Below are 25,208 nucleotides of genomic sequence, written 5' to 3' on the forward strand. Positions count from 1 at the left end.
TACGGATATGAAGTGGATAGTATGTAACATCCATGACTTACGTTGCATTTCGTACATCGTCTTCAAGTTGTCGCGTACAACAAGACACAATTACATATTGCACTGTCATATACCGAAGCACCTAATTATTATTATTATTATTATTAATAAATACATAGCAAATTGGAAATATCCCGGTGGCAATGGTCACTTACAGTAGTATTAATAATAACCAGCATACTGATGTGGGCAAGTTTTCCTTCGTAAACAGGACCATAAGGGATTGGAATAAATTACCTGCAGCAGTATTTGATAGATTCTCTTCCGGTATCATATCGTTTAAGAAGATGATTAGCGCTAGTGTAAAGTGGAAAGTAAAAGCTGTAAATGACGGACAATGAATTGGTGATTTTCTGCTGGATTTAGAGTGATAAACTAGTAGTATTTCTTCTAATATTTTCTCTCCATGGAATTGCTTGTTGTACTCTTGTTGTTGTAGTTGTTGGGTAGTTATGTTTTAACTTCGATATCACCTGTAGTGTTAAGCTAGTAGTAAGTTCAACCTATAGTATTGTAAGCCATATTGTTAAGTAATGGAAATGCGTAAGTTGTGTGTCAATTTGTGTATAATGATGCTGAATTTCGGTAGTCAAACTTCTTGTCATATTTCTTTTCGTTGTTGTTGTTGTCGTTATAGTTGTAGGGTAATGATGGTTTAAGTTCATTTTATTATCACTTGTAATGTTAAGCTAGTGGAAAGCTCAACCTATAGTATTGTAAGCGGTAGTGTTAAACACTGGAAATACTGAATTTGTGTATGATGCTAGATTTAGAATGTTAGATTAGTAGTACTTCTTGTAATATTTCCTTTCCATGGAATTGCTTGTTGTACTCTTGTTGTTGTTGGGTAATTATGCTAACTGTACATATGACGCGAACACTCCATAACATTTTAAGGAATTATTTCCTTCGTCGCCAAAATATCGGTAAATAAAAGCAGTGGTCATAATATGATATTGAATGTAGGATCTGATAACGATAACCTGATAAACTGTCGAAAGAATTGGAGCAAACTCAAGCATTTTAGACTACACATTCCACTCATGCGTAATGGTGGTTGCATAGACAGCAGGGCGCATCTTGCCTCGTCTCGAGTTCGAATAATGTACACCTCTAGTATCCAAGTTGGTGTACCTACAGTAGCCATCAGTTTCTGTACTTAGCCTTTTCATTCGTGTACTTACAATACCACTGCATACAATGCCAGAATGTGTAACCTTTATACTTACGTTATACTGCGTCAAAATAGACTTGAATAGAAATGAGAGAAATGAACGCCCTGGTCGCTTGTTGACACGTATTTACGAAATGGATTACCTCCGTGGTTGGCTATTCGCATACTCGGCACAAACAACATTCAGCTCCGACTATCTGTAGGCCTACGACACGCTGCTCGCCGCACAACGCTCTCAAGATTTCTCAAAATTTCTCGCGAGAAATAGTGCCTGCGCTAGTCTCGAGAAATCCCGAGAAATCTCAAGACCTCGTCTCAGACTGCCCATCGCTACTTTGATCAGCCAAACTCTTCAAAAAATCTAATAACGCCAAGCCAAACGACAATCAACCACAAGTAGCTTTTAATTCTCTCATCTAATAAAATAAAGCACATTAGATACAAAAGCGCCCAGCATGATGGCAAAATCCCTTTTCTTAATCTTCCATTGTAATTTGGTCTCTGGTTCGGAGTCAGCTTCTGAAAATCTCGTACTGCGTAAATTAGGCCTACATCAACTACTAAAGGTTATGTTGAACTCGGGGACATGGTTTCGAAGGTAAGTATTGATTCTCAGAAGTTCTCGAATGCATTATGTTCAATTCTGTCCGTCACTAATCCAATCAAATTAGGAAGAGAAAGAAAATATCCTCAAAACCTCAGAAATTACAGTTATTCGTGACCTTGGGCTCAGCTGGAAAGTGCGCTCGCTGCACATGTCGGTACGAGTTGGAAATGATTTACATGTAACGTGAGCAAATAAAACGACTGCGTTTTTTTACTTTTAACACGAAAATGTAAAATTCCCAGTCTTATATTAGGACCAAAACAGTAACAGGCAATCCCAAGACCACCCATGGCTTTTTGTATGGAATGTGCAACATCTGTTCTAGTCTCAATAACAATCATATATGATATTAAAATACTAAATTTGTGCATGATTTGTGTTAAGAAGGAGCAGTTTCAATTCCTGCCTGAAAGCCCAGTTACTATACAATGCCCTGCGGAAAGTGCCGAAAACCTGTTCGGTAGTACAATCGGGAAAAGTAAAAATATAAACATCTAACCCTGGACATAATGTGGAAGTTTTATAAGTGCGAACATTTGACGAAACTCGTTCCGTCTTCAAGTAGAGCTGTCAAAATGCCCTGTATCTCCTTACAATTATTGTGGCCACTATCTGCTTTATAATTTCTGAGATTCTCTAAACAATACCACCCGAATTCGATGCAGTACTTGCCGTTAATTATCACAATGACGGGGCGTTAACGCTAATATCCATAAATATGCCATAGTCATCTTTTCATGAGATACAGTTTATTGAAAAACCCTTGATCGAGGATTTAGCATTAATGGGACTGTAATTTCTGGACGGTTCATCTGGGAAAAAGTTTCTTCGAGGAACGGATAATGCACGATTTTTACAACGTGATTCAATAACGACGCTCGCAGGACTGCGTAATTTGAACGCATGATCCGGGAAAACGTAGGTTCCAGTAAAGGATAATTGAGGTTCCACTGTATATATGTTGAAAGATTTTATTTACATGTTAATTTTTAACATATTTTATGGTTATATGGCTGAAAATGGCTGAAGATTGTATGGCCAAAACTAGTACCATGTACCAACTTGACTTATATTGATTACGAGGGGACCAGCAAGTGCTGATTCTAGAAACAGAGTATTCATATTTCAGCCTGTCAACAACATTGACACCCCATTTTGTGAGGTTATAAGTATCTAATCAATATAAGAAAATATTTCCACCTAATCGATACCTTTCTTTTATTTTGCCTTCGGCAATTTATAAAATCATTAAGAATAACAGGACATGTTTCGATCACTTTACGATCATCATCAGCTGCATACACAAAAGCTTCAAAAACAGCATAAAGCAATCACATAGTTAAATCTTTGTTGATTTTAAAACCTAATGTTAGTAAAGGACGTATTGGTTGGAGTGGGGGGAGGAGAAATGTGTGATGGGGGGGGAGAGAGTTACAAGGATGTTAAACTTAAAATCGGTTAAAAATACTGTCTATAAGCTAAAATGTCTTTGGGTCCCGAAGGCTTAATAAAATCACTTGTTTAAAAAACTAAAAAATTGGTGTGATCCTGAAGAAATGTTTTTCGCTTAAATATGCTCCTTCTTTACTTGACTTCTAGTTTTCTTTCTCGTCACTTTGTACTATACTAAAAAGGCTGATCCTCTTGTTTATCTTCTAAGTGGAAAGTGTGTATCCACTGTTGGTTGAATTAAGAATTGTATTCATAAACACATCAGATTGGATATGTTGTAGTACGATCCCTTACCAATTCACTCCTTTACTTCCCCTAATTACGGGTGTGGTGTACACCGCTATTACACAAGGTCGAGGACAGTAGAATCAGACCCACACCACATTGATTAGATTACATTATCGATACGGCAATGAAGTGGATAGTTTGTAATAGGTTATAAGTACACCATTCGGCTCTGTAGGATTCTCCTGAATTTGGATATATCTTATCGACATGCATCATAGAAAGGAGAAGTAAATTTCTGTTCTTTTTAAGGAACACGAGAGAAGTGTTTGCCCCCCACCCTTCAATATGCAAACATGCTTATTTGTTTTATGAAATTAGACTCGACATAGAATGGGGGAATCTGTGGTTTATTTTTCATTTTTCTAACCACCGTAAGTTTGTGATTGTTGAGCAGTGATTTGGCTAGTGGTACTGAGGTATACAAATTGTTCAGTATAGTAGAGGAACAGGTGGGAATATGGAACCCCTAATTATCTGGAGAACAATAAGGCGATCCCTAGCGGTGACAGCCAGAACTAGTTGTTTACGTGCCCAAATGTTAGTGGAACTGCTGGCGGCACCAGTTGGGTAACAGATCTCTAGTCGGCTCCTCATAAAACGTTAAAAGGTATGTAAAGTTTTGTTTATTTCTTTGTCTTTGCGTTTTGCAACTATCTTGTAAATGTGAGGCCTGTTACACAGGCTTTAATTAACCTCATTATGTAGTTCCAAATGTTATAGTTGTATTTGTTGAGGTCATGTATAGTGTTCATTTCAGCATGCCGATGTCAACAATATGGAACCCTTCAATGCTGGTAATATGGAACTGGGTTCCATATTACAGGCATACTACAGTACATTTTTTTTATAACTCCATCTGAATGGTGTTCTTTAGATTTTTTTAGATGCCATGAACATTGCTTCAGACAAAATCGTGTTAAAAAAGGAAGTTATGGGATAAGGAAGAGATGAAAAGAGGCTGTTATGGCTGTACAGGAGAAGAAAATGGTACTGAAGAGAGCGGCGAAGCAGTTTCGTGTTCCAAAAACAACATTAAGGAGAGACTGGCCCTCAATACTGTGCTTTCCCCTGAGAATGTGGTAGTGAAAAAACTAGGAAAGAAGCCTATACTTCCAGAGTGTATAGAAAATGAACTTGTGGATTACCTCCTCCTAATGGAAGCCAAATATTATGGATTTACGCGCATGGACGTTCGTAAAATAGCATTCCAGCTAGCAATCAGAAATGGTGTCAAGAATCCTTTTGGAAGCGAATGTGCAGGCAGAGCCTGGTTTGACCATTTCATGCGTTGTCATTGTGACAAGTTGGCCATCAGGAAACCAACTGGGACATAGTATGCACAAGCTAAGGGGTTTAGCCTCGAGACTGTTGCCGTATTTTTTGATCTACTAGAGGCGCTGTATAATCAGTTCGGGTTTCCCCCTGATAGAGTATGGAACGTGGATGAGACTGGGTTGAGCATAGTGCATAATAAAATTCCCCAAGTTGTTGGGTTGAAGGGGGAAACATCAAATATGCGCTCTTACAGCTGCTGAGTGAGACTCTTTCGTCACAGTGATATGTTCGATGAGTGCAGGGGGCTCATATATTCCACCAATGATTATCTTTTCCAGAAAGAACATGACTGAAACACCGATGAGAGGGGCTCCCCCTGGATCAATCGGAAGGGCTCAACCCTCAGGATGAGTACAGAACCAACTGTTCACAGTTTGGTTTGAACACTTTATTGAGAATACTGTGCCAACAGAGACGTCTCCAATTTTGCTGATTTTCGATGGATATTATTCTCATACAAGAAACACTGACATAACTGACATGGCTAGAAGACATCATGTCCATCTACTTTCCCTGCCATCTCATACGACCCATAAACTCCAACCTTTGGACCAGTACATTCATGGGTCCCATTAAAACTCACTATAGTGACCACATTCGGCAGCGGATGATACACCAAGAAAAACCCCTTGGACCCTATGACAATGCAGAACTCTTTGGGAAAGCCTACCTGCAGTGTACAACTAGCGCCATTGTAGTAAATGGCTTTAAGGGAACAGGAATCTGGTCCTTCAATTGAACAATCTTCACTGACGCTGACTTTCTCGCCCCCGAGCAAGACGCCGAAAGAAAAGAACCTCCTCCACCAGACCACGAACCCACCACACCTGCTCCATCTATGGAACTTGTGCATTCGGATCTTGCTATTCCTGGATGTTCACACCACTCCTTACCCAAAAAAACACCAGTATCCTCTCTTGCTACAAAATACCGATCCCAGTTTCTCACAGATTCACCTAGAGATGTCCGCCCTGTGCTCATTTCAAGAAAGAAGAAATTGCCAAGGGGTAGGAAAGCATGCCCTGCAACCCTTGTAACTGGATCACCGTACAAAACTCATTTAGAGGCCTCAGTTAAGAAAATAAGTGAAAAACAAAATCCAGTAACAACCCGAGGACGTGGACGTCGAGGTAAAGGACAGGGACGTGGAGGTAAAGGATATGGACAAGGAGGAAGAGCAGAACAGACTCAACAGGATAAATCCGCAAGTGAGGATTCAAGCGATGAATCTGTAAACTTTCCTTCAGATCACTCTGATTGTTCTTTGGAACTGCCCATCGGCGAGCCTCAACCTGATAAAGGACATGCATCTTGTTTGTTCTGCAATGGTAGATTTTCTGATGACAGAAAAGGGGAATTGTGGGTCCAATGTATGATTTGTGAGATGTGGGCTCACAATGATTGTGCTGGAGCTGAATGAAATACGTGTGTGTGTGACTATTGCTGTTAAAAGGACAACAGTCTTGAACTTACTGTAAATCATTTTTGGCAGTCATCAGTTTATAATTTCTACTGTACTTGTCATAAAAACTCACAATTCTAACAATATTTTGTGAATAAATGGCATTTACAAACATTTGCATGTGTTTAATTCGAGTTTTCCTGACGACACCTTTGGGGTCCATATCACCCACACCTTAAGTCGAAAAAGGAGTTTGCTGTGTGTTCACAAAAACTTACCGAATCCAGAAACTGACTGAACTAGCTACCCAACTACACTTGTGCCTCTGTTATCAACCTTATAAGGCCTTTCAGGTTGTTTGCCTATGTATACTTCCATCTAACAGGTGTAGAATGTTCTGACATCTACCAAGGAATACCTCAATGCTGTATTTTTATGGCTCATTTGCATTATACTGCCTGAACAACAACTCCAAAAGCCCTCTAGCATCTCATCAATTGCAAGATACTCACTAAGTGAAATAATAATTCATGCATCTAGACACAAAGTCCTCAAAAATCTTCCTAACGTGTGTTAACTTACCAATTTCAATCCTATCACCCCGATCACTTATATTATCAAATCTGAGTGCATGTAAGATAAAATGAAATCATCTACCGGACACCGTAAGGTGAAAAGCTTCAATCCCAGTCCCATCTGTAGCCCACAAGTCCTTCAGCTTCAAATGTCTTGATTTGTGTAGACGTAACAAATACACAACACAAATTATAGCCTTTACTTCTACAATCTTTGTGTTAGCAGCATCAAGTACGGTCCTAGTTAAGACACTTTTTCAATCCATAAATTGGTAAATGTTACAACTTCCTTAAGTGCTTCATTAAGGAAATACAGCTGACAGCCCTGTAAGGAAGATTGGACATGTTTTGCCTCTCTAACAGCACCTGGTAAGTGGGAAGGTTTTAATATATTCCATTTTCTTGTACAACCCATTTCATGTATTATATTAGCTTCCCGTCATGTTTTATTGCCCTTAAAAATCAGATATGGTACTTGATCAGGCACTGTGGAAGGAATGTCTATATAGTTCAGATCCACCACACTCCTCAGTTTCTGTCTTATGTACACTTTCACGCACTGAATCATTCTCTCACAGGTGTCCATCATCAGAAGTCTGGGTATCATCGAATGGTACACAATCAAACTGTCATCATCAAACAAATAGTGCCTCGCAGTAATCCATTCTCACTGAAGAGAACAGTTCACCAATTCTTTCTCTACACTCTGGAGAAGATCAATTCTTGCTTGTTCCTTAGGATCCACGTCTTCAGTTGAAAATCCCATGTTGTCAGGAAGGGCAAGCGACCTTAAATCTCCGGCCCCAATTTTCTCATGGTTCAATTGTATGCAGGGATCCTGAGCAAGTGGGATAAGGTGCGGATGATGATGATGGTAGTGATGATTATAGTTAATATTATTTGACATCCAGCAACAATCATTTGTAATTTCTGGTATAAGCGCCATATATTCGTACTTCGGGGCGATAAAGTTAAATCATTGTATTTTGGGGGCACGCCAACCAAAAAGCTTGAATATCACTAGTGTATTCAATCATCACATCCTCCATTAAAGTGACTGTGACTTCCGCAAGTTCTAGAACATCAAGATCTTCCACCAATGGACTATTATGGGGATGGCATAAATAACTGAAATCGCGTATAGTTGTAAAATGAAATCCTGCTGTATGGATCTGGATATGATGATGACTAGTTAAAAGTGGAAAAGTGGTCCAACCCGACATGAAGGTGATCCATTAAGCAGAAAAGATGAATTTGTAGGTATCTGTTATCACCCTGTCAGGAAGTTTATGGGGGATTTTTCTGTAGTGTTTACTGTAGAACCTTGATTCTCCGTCTTTGAAGGGACCATGGAGAAAAAACAACAGAGAAAACTGAAAATCTGGGAATGAATTAAACCCTTAAACAATTTGGCTAAATATCACAAAAATTAAATATGTATAATTATAATCTTACAAACAATCCTAAACCATACCAAGCTAAAATACAACTCTAATGAGCTTTAACCTACCAAACAACCGCTATTAATCCTGAAGGCCTGGAGATTACGAGGTGACGCATGATCAGTGTAACGAATCCTCTTGGCTGTTATTCCTGGCTCTCTAAATCGGGGTTGCCATTTCACCACTAGATAGATCCTTAATTAAAGGTAATCAGGTAGGCTGAGTGGACCTGGAAACAGCCCTCATGTCCAGGTAAAAATTCCCAACTGGCACGAGAATCTAACCCAGGGCCTCCGGGTGAGAGGCAGGTAAGCTAAACCACAGCGCCGCTTCAAACATTCATTACATGAGTTAAAAATCACGATAATTTACATTCAGTTTTACCGGGAAAACTTCTTTCAGATCAGCAAATTTGATTGACCAAACTCACAGAAACAATAAGCCAACTACTGGTGCTTGCAAGATTCTCAAACACCTAGACTGTGGCGTTAGACCAATCCCACTGGAGTGCAGGCGATACAGAACACCGTTATTTCAGAACAGGATGTTGCTATACAAATCCCGCTGGAGTGCAAGTGAAAACAGAACACTGTTACTTCAGAACAGGATGTTGCATTGAACTGTTCATTTTAAGAACAGTTCCGAGTCTGGAACAGTTCGAAAATAACTGGTGTGTTATTTTTTGCCCATCTTTACAAAAGCACCCAATGTGATGGTGAAATCCGTTCTATCTTTTTAATCTTCCATTGTAATTTGGTCACTGGTATACAGTTCGTAGTAATTTCATGGAAGTCTTGTACTGCAAAAAACACAAACTTTTAAAAGTTATGCTGAACTTGAGAATATGGTTTTGAACGTATCGATTCTCAAAAGTTCTCAAATGCATTATATTCAATTCTGCCCGTCACTAATCACAAGCAAATTGGAAAGTGAGAATATATCATCATAACTCCAGAAATTGCAGTTATTCGTGACCTTGAGCTAAGCTGGGAAATGTATGAGTTCAAGTTCTACGTAAAACTATAGTGTAAATTAAGGCTTATTCTGCTTTGATTTCCTAAAAAATGTAGAATTGCTTGAATATCATTACCATGAAAATGTGCAAAATAAATAATAATAATAATAATAATAATAATAATAATAATAATAATAATAATAGCAATAACATACCGTACTAGAGACCACAATGTGAAATTTTATAGTATTCTGTCACAACCTCACGAAATGGATTTAAAAAGGCAGTGGACAAATATATTGAAATTATAGAAATAGGCCTCCATTACACAATATCAATAGCTCACAGAAATACCGCATTTTGCATATGTAAATTTCTGTTCTCGTCCTGAGAAGGTGCAACTCGTTTCAAGCAACCCCTAGTGAACATGAACTGCATGTACCCTCATGTCAATCTTAAATTTTTGTCTGTATCGGGAATCAAGGCCGGGCCCCCGACGAAAGAAACTAGTAGCGCTAACCGTTCTATTACAGAGGTGGTAGTGATCATATTATAAATACAGACACAATAATTTATTGGCAACGTTAAAGTATTCTGATATTTTCAATTGGTCCAACATCAAACCTGTGCCTTTTTATCGGAAAAAAGTTCCTCTATAAGCTCTTCTCCTTGTGGTATTTCTCTTTCCCTGCTTTTTAAATGCGAGGTCCAGACAATTCACAGGGTTGATCAGTACGCGAGGTGACATATTCTGAGTAAACTGTATAAATAACAGCAGAAATATCTTACATTTCATCATGGAAATATTTTTATTCTTTTACCAAGGCCTCTCTCGCAACATTAACCTAGGCTAACATGATATAGTATTAGAGATAGGCCAAATATATTTTTCTGAAGACAGCATTGTTGAATGTGTACATGAAAATTAATCTCGTTATCACCACAAATAATACACAAATTACTATGTTGCCCCTATCGTGAAATGGTAGAGTCTCTAGTGAACCAACGTTTTTCTCTTATCATATTTGCAGTTATTCGCTCTGTTGCTATTTCCGGCGACAGTTTTTCTAGTAAATTTAATGCATGACCACTTTCTTGAAGTTTGGAATAATTTGGCCGATAATTGTTGCATAAAACACTCTGAAATCCCACTGTTATTATTTAGTCGGCCATAGCAAAACGCTGTGAAACGACAGAGATATGTACACAGTAATCGCATTACAAGGTTCGCCACTCGCAGCGCAGCGGCGCATTTTTCCCAGCAACGCATGGAGCCTATAGTGATTTATTCAGAATGTGATACATATATTGGCAAATATATTTTATTTTTGTGAATCTACTTAATCTAAGAAAGCATATGACAGAATACCGAAGGAAAAGATGTTCGCCATACTGGGGGACTATGGAATTAAAGGGTACTTACAGGGGTTAGACAAGGCTGTAATCTTTCACCTTAGCTGTTCATAGTTTACATGGATCATCTGCTGTAAGGAATAAAATGACAGGGAGGGATTCAGTTAGATGAAAATTTAGTAAGCAGTCTGGCCTATGCTGACGACTTGGTCTTACTGGCAGATTGTGCCGAAAGCCTGCAGTCTAATATCTTGCAAACTTGAAAATAGGTGCAATGAGTATGGTATGAAAATTAGCTTTTCAAAGATGAAACTGATGTCAGTAGGTAAGAAATTTAACAGAATTAAGAGTCAGATTGGTGGTACAGTAGAATTCCATTAGTCCGGCATCCAGCAATCCAGAACGCCCGATGGTCTGGCACCATACCAGGATTTATGTTAATTTTTTTACGTTTGTGACGGTTAAAGCGCACGGCGTGGTTCGAAATCACAAGGAAGTGGCCACAACGCGTCTGCTATTGTTAGACACAATCTGCATTGTTGGCTATCACAACACACAGGTTCAGTACATTGTTTTGATTGCGAGCACTTTTAGCTGCAGTATTTTTTCTTGTGATCTAGGATCCTTATTACAGTAGTGCAGTAGTTTATTGAACATACATATCAAAGTGTGTTATGGAAGTTTTCTTGGTATTTAAGCAGTGACAATGTACTCGAAACCGAAACCTTCCTCAAGTTCCAAATCAGGAGAGAAACATAAGCACGTAACTCTGACCATCAACCAGAAACTGGAAATCATCAAATGCCTGGAGGAAGGTGAGAATAGAAATATTTAGTTGAATGAATTTAAAATTGGCTCGTTGACCATTTACGACATTAAAAAAAACAAAAAAAGATTTTACTGCAAAACGCCGTGTTACAGCTATTTTCGCTCTACGCCTTAACCTATATCCTAGTAAGAGGTACCACCTGATAGTCCGGCGTTTTCAGTAATCCGGCACCGGGCCGGTCCCGAACATGCCGGACTATCATACTTCTACTGTACAAAGCTAGAACTGGTCGATAGTTTCAAGTATTTAGAATGTGTGTTCTCCCAGGATGGTAATATAGTACGTGAGATTGAACCAAAGTGTAGTAAAGCTAATGCAGTGAGCTCGCAGTTGCTATCAACAGTATTCTGTAAGAAGGAAGTCTGCTCCCAGACGAAACTATCTTTACATCGGACTGTTTTCAGACCAACTTTGCTTTACGAGAGCAAAAGCTGGGTGGACTCAGGATATCTTATGAATAAGTTAGAAGTAACAGACATGAACGTAGCGAGAATGATTGCTGGTAAAACAGGTGGGAACAATGGCAGGAGGGTATTCAGAACGTGATAAAGGCTAATTTAGGAATGAATTTGATGGATGAAGCAGTATGCATAAACTGACTTCGATGGTGGGGTCATGTGAGGCGAATGGAGGAGGATAGCTTACCTAGGAGAATAATGGACTCTGTTATGGAGGGTAAGAGAAGTAGAGGGAGACCAAGACAACGATAGTTAGACTCGGTTTCTAAGGATTTAAAGATAAGAAGTATAGAACTAAATGAGGCCACATCACTAGTTGCAAATAGAGGATTGTGGCGACATTTAGTAGTAGATTTACCAAAATACAGGTTATCAGCATAATATCCATGTATATAATTAATGTGCAATAAGAGAACTGACCTTGAAGGTTTTCCAATTACTACGAGATGTAAAGAAAAGTAAAACAAAACTGCATGAAAGGTGCGCTTTTTATTTTCATCGCATGTATCATGATTGCAATATTCTGATACCGTTATGTATAGCATGAGCATGTTCGGCTCCATGGCTAAATGGTTACCACGTGCTGGCCTTCAGTTCACAGGATCACGATCGGGTCGGGGATTTTAACTGTCGCTGGTTAATTCCAACAGTTCGGAGGCTGTGCATGTGCACGCATCGACTTGCACATTAGGATTCATTTTAGGTAGACCCGTATTTTCATAAGTGCGCAGATCGCCTATCATGCGACAACTCGAAAGATCTGCACCCGGCTTCGGAGGCCACAACACCATATTATTATTGTTATTGTTGTTACTGTTATTGCTATTGGTTTTTGTTATTATTATATTTACATTATGAAAAATGCCCAAATACAGTACCCGTACTTTATTATTTTTCTGTCCCCCTTTTTTATGTCACCCGCATTTATCTTTTCCCGCATCCATCGTCATTTTCCCCCCTCCCCCTTGAAAAACAACACATCGAGGTTTTACTGTATATGGATACTCTACACAATCGCAAACTAACAGCTCCTGAGTAATAATTGTTTTTTTTGTTACACACACTTAGGGAGGACACCGCTACACAGAGCCACGCCACTTCCTGGAAACTGCTAAGACTAAACATTTGCGTGATATTTTCAAAGTTCTGCCCCCCAACACCGCTTGCTTGTTCTGGATATTCGAAAAACTCTCCAACGTTCTAAGATACCTAAGCGCATCAAGTGGTGGAAAATAAATGTCCACAAGAACGAAATGAAGACAGCATTAACCAACTTCTTAGTGAAGCCTGACCAGTCAGTTGAGGACATCTGGGAAGATGCTGTAAAACAGATACATCGGGCAGCAACAGTAACTCTGGGAAAACCAAAACCCAGGCGAAAATACATTCATAAACAGACTTGGTGGTGGGATGATGAAGTCCAACAAGCTATCAAGGAGAAAAAGGCTTGGTGGAAGACACGCCTGGATACTGACCTTAAGAGGTATAAAGTGCTGAAATCGGCAGTGAAAAAATCAGTGGCTGCTGCAAAAGATCGTTGTTACCAAGATCTGTATGACCAGCTTGACACACCAGCAAGAGAAAATAACGTTTATCGCCTTGCGAAGTCCCGTAACTGCTCAACCCAGGACATTGGATACGTCATGCATATCAAGGATGCTGACAACAAATTACTACAAGACCAACAAACTATCCTTCAACGATGGTCAGATTATTTTGCAGATATCAGCAACAAAGAATTTGATCATCCACCGATTGCAAGCTCTGATCCCGTCTATGGACCCATGCCCTTGATTATGGCAGAGGAAGTATAGATTACCATAAAGAAGATGAAGAATGGTAAAGCAACTGGCCCAGATGACATACCAGCAGAAATCTGAAAAATTCTTGGCAAGCCCGTTGCAGAATTCCTTGCCGCACTCTTCAACCACATCTTCATCAAAAACAAACTTCCCCGTGCATGGACAACTAGCACGACAGTCCCAATCTGGAAGGGTAAAGGAGACGTGAGCGACTGCTCAACATACCGCCCTATTTGACTCCTCTGCCATGCACTGAAGATATTTGAATGAGTGCTGAACAACAGGCTTAGAAACATTGTCACAGTAACATCCAACCAGTGTGCATTTGTTAAGGGCTGCAGGACAATCGATGCCATCCATGCCACACATCTATTGAAGAAAAACATAGGGAGAGGCAGAAGAGTGTACACATGGCATTTCTGGACCTAGAAAAAGCATCTGACCGAGTCCTGCATGACCTCATCCGCCGAGCTCTTCGTAGTCATGAAGTCCCAGAAGCCTATGTAAGCTGGGTACAACTTATGTATCATAATACAACTAGTGTGATCCGGAGTCCAGCTGGAATCTCTCCGCCTTTTGATATCACCATGGGTGTACATCAGGGCACAGCTCTATCGCATTTATTATTTATCCTCTGTTTGGATACAGCAACAGCTGACATACAGACATCGCATCCCTGGACCCTTCTTTATGCGGATGATGTGGTACTTGCCCAGCAAACACGCCTTGGACTCCCACGCCAGACACAAACTTGGAGCGACAAATTAGCTGAGAATGGTCTGCGCCTCAACACCCAGAAAACCGAATACCTAGAATGTGGCCCCCAAACTAGTGGGAACATAAGGATCAATAATCAAGACTTGCAGAAAACCATGCATTTTCAATACCTAGGATCAGTTGTCACTTCGAACTGTGATGCCACTTTTGATACCCGAGCGCGAATAAATGCAGCTTGGCTCAAGTGGAGACAAGTCACCAGAGTCCTCTGCGATAGAACGATGCCTCACCATCTAAAGGCAAAAATTTACAAGACCGTGGTACGCCCAGCAGCTATTTATGGGGCAGAATGTTGTCCAATGACAAAAAAGCACAAGCAGACTCTTCATACAATGGAAATGAGGATGCTTCGATGGACTCTTGGACTGACTCGATGTGACTCACATAACAAATGAAGATGTTCGACAAAGGCTTGGCGTTACTCCAATTGTGGAGAAAGTGAGGGAAGCGCGTCTCCACTGGTACGGTCACATTATGAGAAGGCAGGATGGCTCAGTTGCTTAAACAGCTCTCCAAGTTGATCCGGGAGGAGCACGACCACGTGGAAGGCCTTTAAAGCGGTGGACTGACAATATCAAGGTCGACATGCACGACATTGGTTTAAAACCTGAAGATGTCAGCAATAGGATGAAATGGAGGAGATGTAGCAAAGCAGCGGACCCCATAATTTGGGATAAACGCTAGGAAAGAGACAGAGGCCTCGTATATCCATTTCTGTTGAAATTTATATAAAGTACTTTCACACTACAAATCCCTAATTTATTGGAAGTACTTGAATTTTCAAAGCTCTCCTAAAAATATGTTCCGAGATGTGCATCTCTGTGCTATGTCCACAGACAAGTGGGAAGGCAGGGATGGAAAGGCTTCTTAGAATAATAGGATTAGCATGGAATTTGAGTAAAAGTACCTTCTAAGTAGCAAAAAGCAGTAATTGCATCTGCCTATACCCAGGTGAGCGGGAAGGTGGGAGTGGTGGTGATTATTGTTTTAAGAGGAAGTACAACTGGGCAACTATCCTCTATATAACACTAATCAGAGAGGAAAATGAAAGGGATCCGACATTTCGAAAAATGATATCGGCCATAGGAAGACAAGGGCCACGAAGGGCGTGGAAATTAAAGACCGCCTAGCCCTCGCAAACCTAATAGCATCGGGGTCGGAAAAGAACAAGAGTTGACCAAGAGAGGTCAGAAAGGATAGGTGAAAGTGAGGAGGCTGGCACAAGTAAGTGAAAGCAATGCCAGGACTCAGCTATGGACCCCGTGGTCGCCAACCCACGCTCCAAAGTTCAGAGCCCATGGGGCCCCTTTTAGTCGCCTCTTACGACAGGCAGGGGATACCGTGGGTGTTATTCTACCGCCCCCATTCACAGGGGGAAACAACAACTATCAAGGGCTTTGCATGAATAGTATACCACGCAAGGAATTCACAAGCATTTTAGAAAAAAGAGTGATCAACGACAGACAGTAAATTGAATGAAAACCAGTGCAATTACAGATCTCAAAGAGGCAGATGCAAATAGATTTTCAGTATACATCACGTAACTGAGAAATGCTAAGAGACAGAGAGACAGCTATACATATGTTTCCTAGATTTAGAGAAGCCGTACAACAAGACAACAATGGAAAATATGCTGGACCTACTAAGGGATTATGGGATATTATGCCTTAACCATGACCTGTAATTACTCAGCCTTCAGACAGAAAAAAGGCTATAACCCTGACATGATACCGTTACCTTACATGCAGTTTGCATCCCACCCCCCATGGATGGTACCTGAAAAGAGGTGGCAAATGGAAGGACATAAATTTACTTCATTTTATTAGCGAGTGAATTTGCTAGACACACTAAGGCTCCACCCCGAATGAATACTAGGTAACAGAATGTATGGTGCACCCAAATTTCAAAGATTTAGAAAACTAAAATGGTTACGAGAGGACTGTGAAAATATATTAGTATACCGAAACAACTTTTATGTTCTGGCTTCTGTTTCCTACTTTCCCCACCTCATTCCTAAACCATCCCTACCGAGCATGCATTGTTGAGTAGCACCCGAGAACAATGAGTATTATCAAATTATATGCCTATAAAATAAAAAGCAATTCAGTAAGAAGCTAGAAGCAAGCACATTTGTAGATTATGGTATTTTGTCATAAATAGAAATATGGTACTAACCAAATGAATATCATTCAATGCATGTTTCGAAAGAAAAGTTACATTACAAGCCAAAAATACAGAAATTGGCACGCTAGTCATATGTTCGATGTAGCAGAAACAAATGACCATCCATGAGATTTAGATGTGATGCCTTCTTTGCTTGCACAAGAATAGAGTATTCAAAGGCCCAGAAAAACTAAATAATTCCAAAATCAAAGCATAAGTCGTTATATTTATTCTTCTTTCCTGGCCGTACATGTACCCATAAAATGTGCAGTCGCAAGCTTACTCAAGTTCAGCTTGTCTAACTCAGAGAGAGTACCGTATAATCTCGAATACCACCCGCCACCGACTAAGACCTGCACCCCTATTTTGAAAGAACAGAATTTTTTTAAAAAGGGAAGTCAAAATTATTTACAATCTTCACTAACACACAGCAAATGATTAGAAAATACAAATAAAAGTAAACAAACATTTCCAGAATGATATCCAACGAGTTCATTCATCATCATCATCAGCACCAACTTCGGAACTATCATCACCCTCCCACAAAATGTCGTCATCACTACCATCCATAGCATCAGAAAAGCTATATTTCCTGAAGCTCTTCCGTATGAGGTCTCCAGGGATACAATTCAATGCCGTCAAAATCCACGAACACAGCAGCTGAACTTTCGAGCGCTGAATGCAACCAGTTGACGTCAGTGTGTGACTATCAGCCGCCATCCATTCCGTATAGAGCTGTTTCAAGGCTGCTTTAAATGGACGGTTCACGCAGACATCCTGTGGCTGTAGCATAGACGTCATCCCGCCTGGAATGACTCCTAGGTCGGTTTTCCCATCATTGATGTTTTTTCACAGCGTCTGTTGTGTGGCAGCAGTAACTGTTGAGAACAAGCAAGCTCTTTTGTCCCAATAATAAACCAGAGCGACGTTGCCAGACATACTTTACCCAGTCTTCCACAAGTGAACTGTCCATCCAGCCAGAGTTCTGAGATTTGACGATAACACCAGCGAGTAGACACTTAGGATTTAAAGATAAAAATTTCATTGTTCCGTATTGAAATTATTGATGTTAAAAATTAAATAACTGGAGGTTCAACCTATTCAATACTCAAAAGAAAGAAACGTAGCAATCACAACATTACCGTACATCGTTGTTTTTCATTACCGCCTGTTCTAATGGGAACACTTTTCGCACCCTTAACATTCACAGTCCTGTCCACTGCAATTTCAAAGTAGACTGGCATCTGATCTGCATTGCCAATTTAGGAAAGCAAACAAAGCAAATATGCATTTTCCTTCTGCAACCAAATTATGCGACGCTGAAACAACAGTAACTTCTCATCGCAGGCACCAGGAAGATGCTGTGAAACTGAGGTATACCTTTGTACGATCAACCCATTTCTTTTATAAAAATTACAAACCCATCCTCGGCTTGCCTTAAACCCTTCCGATGAAAGTTCCTTTGCGATTTCTAATGCCCTTAGTTGATACATTTTGGCTGACACAAAATATCCTGATTCCCACCTTTCTGTCACATATTTATAAAGATTTTTTTTTCAATTTCTGGAAACTGTACACTCCGTCTACGAAAAGCTCTACGATCACCACTACATGTCAATACCACATTTTTCTTCTTTCTCCAATTGTGAATACACGACTCGCAAATATTGTATTTCCTACCGGCAGCACGATTTCCAATAATTTTGGCTTCCCGAACTACTTTCAGTTTCCCACTCGCAGTAAAAGATCGCAAACGCTTTGTGGAATCCCTGTTGATACTCCGAGAATGTGCATGAGAGTGACGCCAAGCGCGGAAGTAGCGTATACTGAGAGCGGAGAGAACATTGTTGCCAAGCCGTGCCGGCGGTGATGCCCAATATACGCATTCGGAAAGATAAATTTCCCAAAATTTTCAATAAGACCCGCAACCAATTTTGGAAGCGATATTTTTGAAAAAACAGTGCGGGTGGTATTCAAAATTATACAGTACATCTGATGTTCTTGCACTAGATCTAGTAGCATTTCATTCCTTAAAGCAGCCTCAGCAGTTTGTTTCCATGTTGTCTTAGAAAGCCCTCTGCCTCTGGCTCTTAGATGGCAAGAGCTTTCCGTACTAGATGGGGTTCATCATGTCTTCTGACACGGCCAGACCCGCAGAGCTGTTTTTCCACCATCTTGTCGCTGATGGGCACAACCTTAAGAGATCCTCCCTCGCACATAATCATTGGACACTTTTGTCGGAGTGATGCTCGCCGATGATCATAGAATCAGTATCCCTCTGACATGCATTCAATGGTGGTCTTGCTACAGAAGCAATTGTGACATGCCAATCGACTTGCAAGAAATCTTAACATGCCGAGGACTATTTTCAAGTCTACCCAGGGTTGGATGAACAGATTTACAAAAAGGCATGGGTTTGCACTTCAAAGGTGCACTACTATGTGTCGGAAACTGCCTGCAGACTTTGAACAAACTTCACTGCTTTTCAGCACTATCTGATCACGTTACAAAATAAACATTTCTAGGACAGATTGGGAAAGCTGATGAAACTCAGATCCGGAATGATTTGTCCATAAACTCTACAACATGAAAAGAGGGTGCTATTAAACTACTACTAAAACTACTGGTGGTGAGAAAACAGTGAATCTCTGTCATGCTAGCATTGTTTGTGAATTGTAAGTAGCAGAAAACTGTCTCAAAGGAGGATTTCCACATAGAAGAGGTTATTGGAGCACAGAAAAAAAAGGGGGAAAGGGGGATGACAGAGGACCTAATGATCAACTGGCTGAAGACTGTCTGGGGTTGATGCCTTGGTGCACTGCGAAAAATCGACATCCCTGTTAGTCTCGGGACTCGCTCCGTTGTCATCAAAAGAGAGAAGGAAATCATCAGAATGCGCAAGAGTGAAGTTGCAGTAATTCCAAGAGGAATGAGGTCTATTCTACAGTCCTTAAATGTTTCAATCACAAAGTTATAAAAGGACGGCATGTTGAAGGAATAATAACAATAAGTTATATTAATTTGACCACCTAATCAATACAATAAGTCTTGTCTTAGTTGATTTGCACTGGCATGTTAACTAAAATGGTATTAGGCATCATCAGCCATTACCTTAACCTTAAAATAAAATCAGGCACTTGATTTACGTATTTATCACATGTGATATTTATCACATGTAATGTTGAAGGAATACGAATGATAATTTTCTTGAACTTTTATTAGAGAGCATGTCAGGTCAAGGTGCAGTTTATAATCAAGTAAGAGATGAATTACAATAGAAGAATTTAAATGGATCTTGCATTGAAAATGTGTATCTGAAGGTGGATTTGAAAGTAATACTGTTATATTCTGATAATGGAGTATGGATGGAAACAGGCTGAATTCCATTCCAAGTATACACCTCCAGGTAGGGAAAAGAAAGCTTCTTGGAGGTACTCACCCCGTGGGTGCCAAGGACATGGAAGGGCATCCTAAGGATCTTGCTGCCAGGGCTTTCAAGAGGATCTCCATTAGTAACATACTCTATGGTACAGAAGATGATCTGTTAGCTCAGAAGAAAACAACTCTGCATGAAATAAAACTATAGACAATCGTAACACTAACAGCTATTCAGACGCCAGTGACAAATCAAGTGATTCCACTGCGACCGGTGATAAAAGTGGACGGACAGCGACATCTGGATATAGTAACGTTAATTCTAGCTGTTCAAAGAATTTTACTGTTGTGGAATAATTCCACAACAGCTAGCAGTAGTACTCCGCAACACTATTATACAGACCATACTGTAGTTACCCACATCCAGCCATTAACCCTACTCCATACTATGAAATATTGGAAAATTGCCACAAGAAACTTTAAAGCTATTATTAAATTATGGATATCCAATTGTCAAGAGGTCCCATTCCTGCTTCTGAAATGTTCCTTGGGAAAATAAGAGTGGAGCCTATACATGCCAAAATACAGTAAGTGAGTCAACACCTTCTTAGCTTGGCTCCAAACTTTATCAAGCCAGAAAAGATGATCACCTACACCTCAATAAGCTGAACCTACAGATGTGAATGAAATTTCCACAGCATCACAATCCTCTTCCTCCTCCTCCTCCTCCAACACCACACAAAAAGCACTATGCTGTTTCTCCTTCCTTCTTGACAGTGTAAACCATCCAAGATGAGATGCAATCCTTGGTGGGACAAGTTGCCTACCAACCTGTACATAGCAGTAGTTCTTGTCGATGTTCATCCGGTACGCCACTGCCGCATCTCCAGGTCCCTGTGTCCGATCCGCAAGGAGCAGTGTCTGGTTCAAGAACTCGAGCAGCTCCTCCTACAGCAGAGCATCTCGGTCAAGCCTGGAATTCTTGTCAAATTCTGTGTCACCTCTGAACAAGTCCTTAGTATACATTAGGTCTCATTCTAGACCAATCCAATGGACATTCAAATATAAAATTATACATAACAGCCCTCAATATATTTTCACAGGAGAAAGTGCTGTGTCCAGGGGATCTAAGGTTTAAATTCCCATCTAAGCGAGGATTTTCAACCAATCCCTATGGTGAAATCATGTTTAAACCACCAAACATTCACCAATGAGCACAGATTAATTCTTTGGATGCAAAGTAGTTCAATAATAAGACAGGAAGGGCTACGTAATGCCTCACAATCCCACACCAAACCAATCCCCAAGCTCTGCATATTCAACACAACAGGTATAATGCCAGCTTTCACTCTAAACCACTGACTCAAAAGACATTATCATGCCCATTGAAATACATAAGAAAAACTGGAAAACAGGACTCCACATGGTGCTCACACTGCTCAAAATGAAAGATAGTCAGTCGCTTTCTGAAATACACTGCTCGGCATAAAAATTGCAACACCAGAAATAATGTGAAGTATCACAACCAGATTAATTGGACAGAATACCCATTATACACAGGTGATATGATTAATCTTGTAAGCTCAGAAAGACATACAGAACACAAGGAAATCAGTCCTGTATAGTCCCACCAAAGGTTGCAATAACTGTTGCTGCATAGTGAGAAGGTAAGAGGAAGAGACTTTGGATTTCCATCAAGGATATTTCAACCCATGCTGCTTTGATGCGTGCCCATAGTTCATCTGTTGTGGGAGTGGGTGACCTGCGACAGGCCAGTCATTATTCGACTAAGGACCACACATTTTCGATGGGTGACAGATCAGGTGAATGCTTAGGCCAAGCAAACAATGTGACATGGTCATCGGGGAGCTGTCGGACAATATATGCCATATGTAATCAATCATGCCTTGTCCTGTTGGTACAGGGCCCCAGGCTGGCCCTGAAGATATGAAATAACAACAGGTTCAAACATCTCCACGATGTAACAGTTGCTAGTCAGTATACCAGCAATGTGGAATAGGTGGGAGAGGGACTGAAATCTGATGGTTACCCATATCATAATTCCAGGTGCTGGCCAGTTTGATGAAGCACAATGCAGGACTCGGGGAGGCAAACATCACAGTGCCGTCACACACAGATGTAACTGTAGTGCAGCATGCAGAAGCAGAACTAAGCAGAGAAGACGATGGTGTGCCAATCATCCACCCCCCCCCCAGGCCCAACGTTCCATGCACCATTGCAACTGCAGGCACTGGTGGTGGGAAGTCAGAGGCAGTCCCAGCAATAGAAGCCTGAACAAGATGTCCTGCAGCTGCAGACCGCTATAAACTACCTGTGTGGACACGGACTGATGTACCATATGCCTGAAATCCTGAGTGAGGGTGATTGATGTGGTGGTAGTCTGTAACAGCCACATGCATCTGATGTCTGTTTTCACTCTGGTTGATGCAACGAGGCTGTTGGCTTCCTGCACATCAATCAGCCCTCCCCTCCTCAACCCACTGATCCCACATCCGTTACATTGTGATTGGATTTCTTACATCGCGAAAACCAATAACACAGTAGGATAATCCACAATTGCTATAGGCCACAATTCTCCTTCTGTCAAGGATGGAAATCTGCTCACATGTTTGTGAACTTCACGTAGCATCACACTCCGCCTGTGCACGTAAACGGCGGGAAAACACAAAGTCACCACCTCTCTGTGGCTATTCGATATCCACCAATATATCACTTATTATTGTCACCATTGGCACATGTGCTGTGCTACTTGGTTATACAACTGATCACATCACTGACCGAACCTGCTCTAGGCATTCCACCAAAATGGAGTCCATCAGGTGAGTCATCCTTGGTGCTGCAATTCTAATGGCCAGCTAATTTCATATTCCTTCACAGGACATGAAACTGTTCCAAAAAGCATTCCGATGATTTGACTGAGGCACTGTACCTAGAGAACAACACCACGTATCACTCCATCAGAGTCAAGGCAATGACCTTACCACAAGCACAACTTGGGATTATTATCCTCGAAGATGACAAACTCACAGACTCTGCCAAGCTTTCTCAGCAGTGCCCCTTCTCTCCATTCATAAGCATTTCAACATCTACACTGAATCATCAGCCAAGGCTCAATGCAGTATTTTAGAACTTCTGATCCTTGACTTGGTAGTGAATAGGAAGATGATGTTCTCTACTGCCAGCTGAACACTCTGGGATTTTTATACATTAGGACTTTTCTGTTGTCAGTGTTATATCCATTAAGTTATTTCTTTTGACTGCAGTGTGCTGTCATATGGAACATGTGGGAGACAGTAATCATTAGCCTCTCTTGATCTAAGGCACCACAAGACCTGCCATCAACAAACACACTGACCAACAGAGAATGGATATGTATTTTGAATACATCTTAATGAATTCAGTAGATTTACCTCTGCAACTGTGAGACACAACAGATCATGAAAAAGAGAACACTCCAACAAATCCCATGGGTGTTGGAGAAAACTATTTGAGACTGATATAATATAGAGGTCAAGCTCATTCACTCCTCTGTACAATGTAATGCTAAATTACAGGTTTCTGGAAAAATGTAAAAGAAAGCTTTCCATAGTTCTCAGATTCAAAGAAACTGGTCCACTAGTCAGAGGATTTATTGATACACATAAGTAAGACAATTGAAATTATTCTTTCTGTTCAATACATTTTGTCTGATTTCTTTAGGACTCATATCAGACTATCATTAATGTTTCACCATACTGTAACATGCAACTGTTCTGATAACAGTTCGGTCTTTATTGACTATTTCCTTTTGAGCAGTGCATTTCACACATCGCAGGACCTTTTGGATTTTATTATAAAAAACCTTTTCTCCCAGTCGAATTGTGATAATCACAACACGCAGAATACCAGCCAAATACTGGTAAATTGTGATATATTACAAGACCACCAATCAGTCCAAATTAAGGGGAATCATGTCCAGCCCCGAGGTGTAGGGGGCCAATGCATCCGCCTGTCACCTGGCGGCCCCGGGTTTGATTCCCGGCCAGGTCAGGGGTTTTTAATTGTAATTATTAATATCCCTGGCCTGGGGACTGGGTGTTTGTGACATCCTTAATCTTCCTTTCCTCACACACAACATTCCACACTACCGCCATTCCAATTACATGCAGGTTCATACAATATGGTGCCAGTAGGGGCATAAGATCCACATGGGTCGACGCCCCAAACAAACAGCCTTTTTCAAAATTAAAAAAAGGGGAATCATCTAATGCAACTATTTTACTTTAATATCATTTTCCCTCACTCTTACTGCATAGAAAATAAACTATAATGGCTTCTGATATAAGCCAAGACCTCTCAAGAATCCCCAAACTGGGGAATATTCTTGGTTGCCCTATCATATACAAACTTAACCGTAGTGAATTTGTAAATTTCTTAGAAGCATCTACTCAGCAGAAAGTAGAAATATGAAAGAGAACCCAACAGAAAAATGAAAACACAAATGTTGAAAGATTTAGTAGATTATCTGTACATCTTCTGTTTGCTTCTTTGAATAGAAGTTCTCAACACACGGTTTATCACTCAAGAGTCCATACCCATACAAAATCGGTAACTTAGATACTTGCCCCACAAACATCTAAAGGAATGTTCCCAATGAAGAGAACATTGCTGCTAAAAACAGGGAAGGCAGCCTCCATCTCTCCCGGTGGTTGGACATAGTCAGCCCAGTCACTGAAACAAAATGTTGCAATTAAAAATAACATTTTGCAAATCCCATACACATACACATCTACACTTGTTAGCTTGAACAGAATTATCATTGCTACTTATCACTCGACACATCATTCACATTATTTCACTACCACCTTTTCCCACCAAACAGCATTATGAACATGGTATGGTAAACCCCAGAGCCTATGAATAGGCATATTTATTTGGGACCACTACCAGGTTACCTCTGCCCTACGGGCGAAGCATGTAACTATTGCTACAGTAAAAAAGGTTGGTCAAATCCTTCACCCTTACGCAAGACTAAAGATTCCCTGAATTATTGAGTTAATGCAGGCAACAACTGTCTATTCCTCTCATAGCATTTTTCAATTTTTTTCTGATCCTGACAGCCCCTCTGTAGTCTGAAACCACATTTGTTTTCATACAACTTCGTCTCAACCACTGATTGCAC

General features: G+C 40.4%; 1 protein-coding gene across 2 annotated transcripts in view; it reads right to left on the reverse strand.

Annotated features, from left to right (window-relative positions):
• Positions 1–25,208, reverse strand: part of LOC136875964 (uncharacterized) — a 672,636-nt gene that overhangs the window by 588,247 nt on the left and 59,181 nt on the right. The window contains exons 3-4 of one of the 2 annotated variants that reach the window (XM_068228419.1): positions 24,652–24,757; positions 20,858–20,974 (exon numbers count right to left, since the gene is read on the reverse strand). In XM_068228419.1, the coding sequence (XP_068084520.1) occupies positions 20,858–20,974; positions 24,652–24,757 (223 nt within the window). Of the gene's footprint in view, positions 1–20,857; positions 20,975–24,651; positions 24,759–25,208 lie in introns of those variants that run through there. The other variant, XM_068228420.1, reaches the window with a different exon arrangement.

This window comes from Anabrus simplex, chromosome 6 (assembly GCF_040414725.1).
Source record: "Anabrus simplex isolate iqAnaSimp1 chromosome 6, ASM4041472v1, whole genome shotgun sequence".
Classification (NCBI taxonomy): domain Eukaryota; kingdom Metazoa; phylum Arthropoda; class Insecta; order Orthoptera; family Tettigoniidae; genus Anabrus; species Anabrus simplex.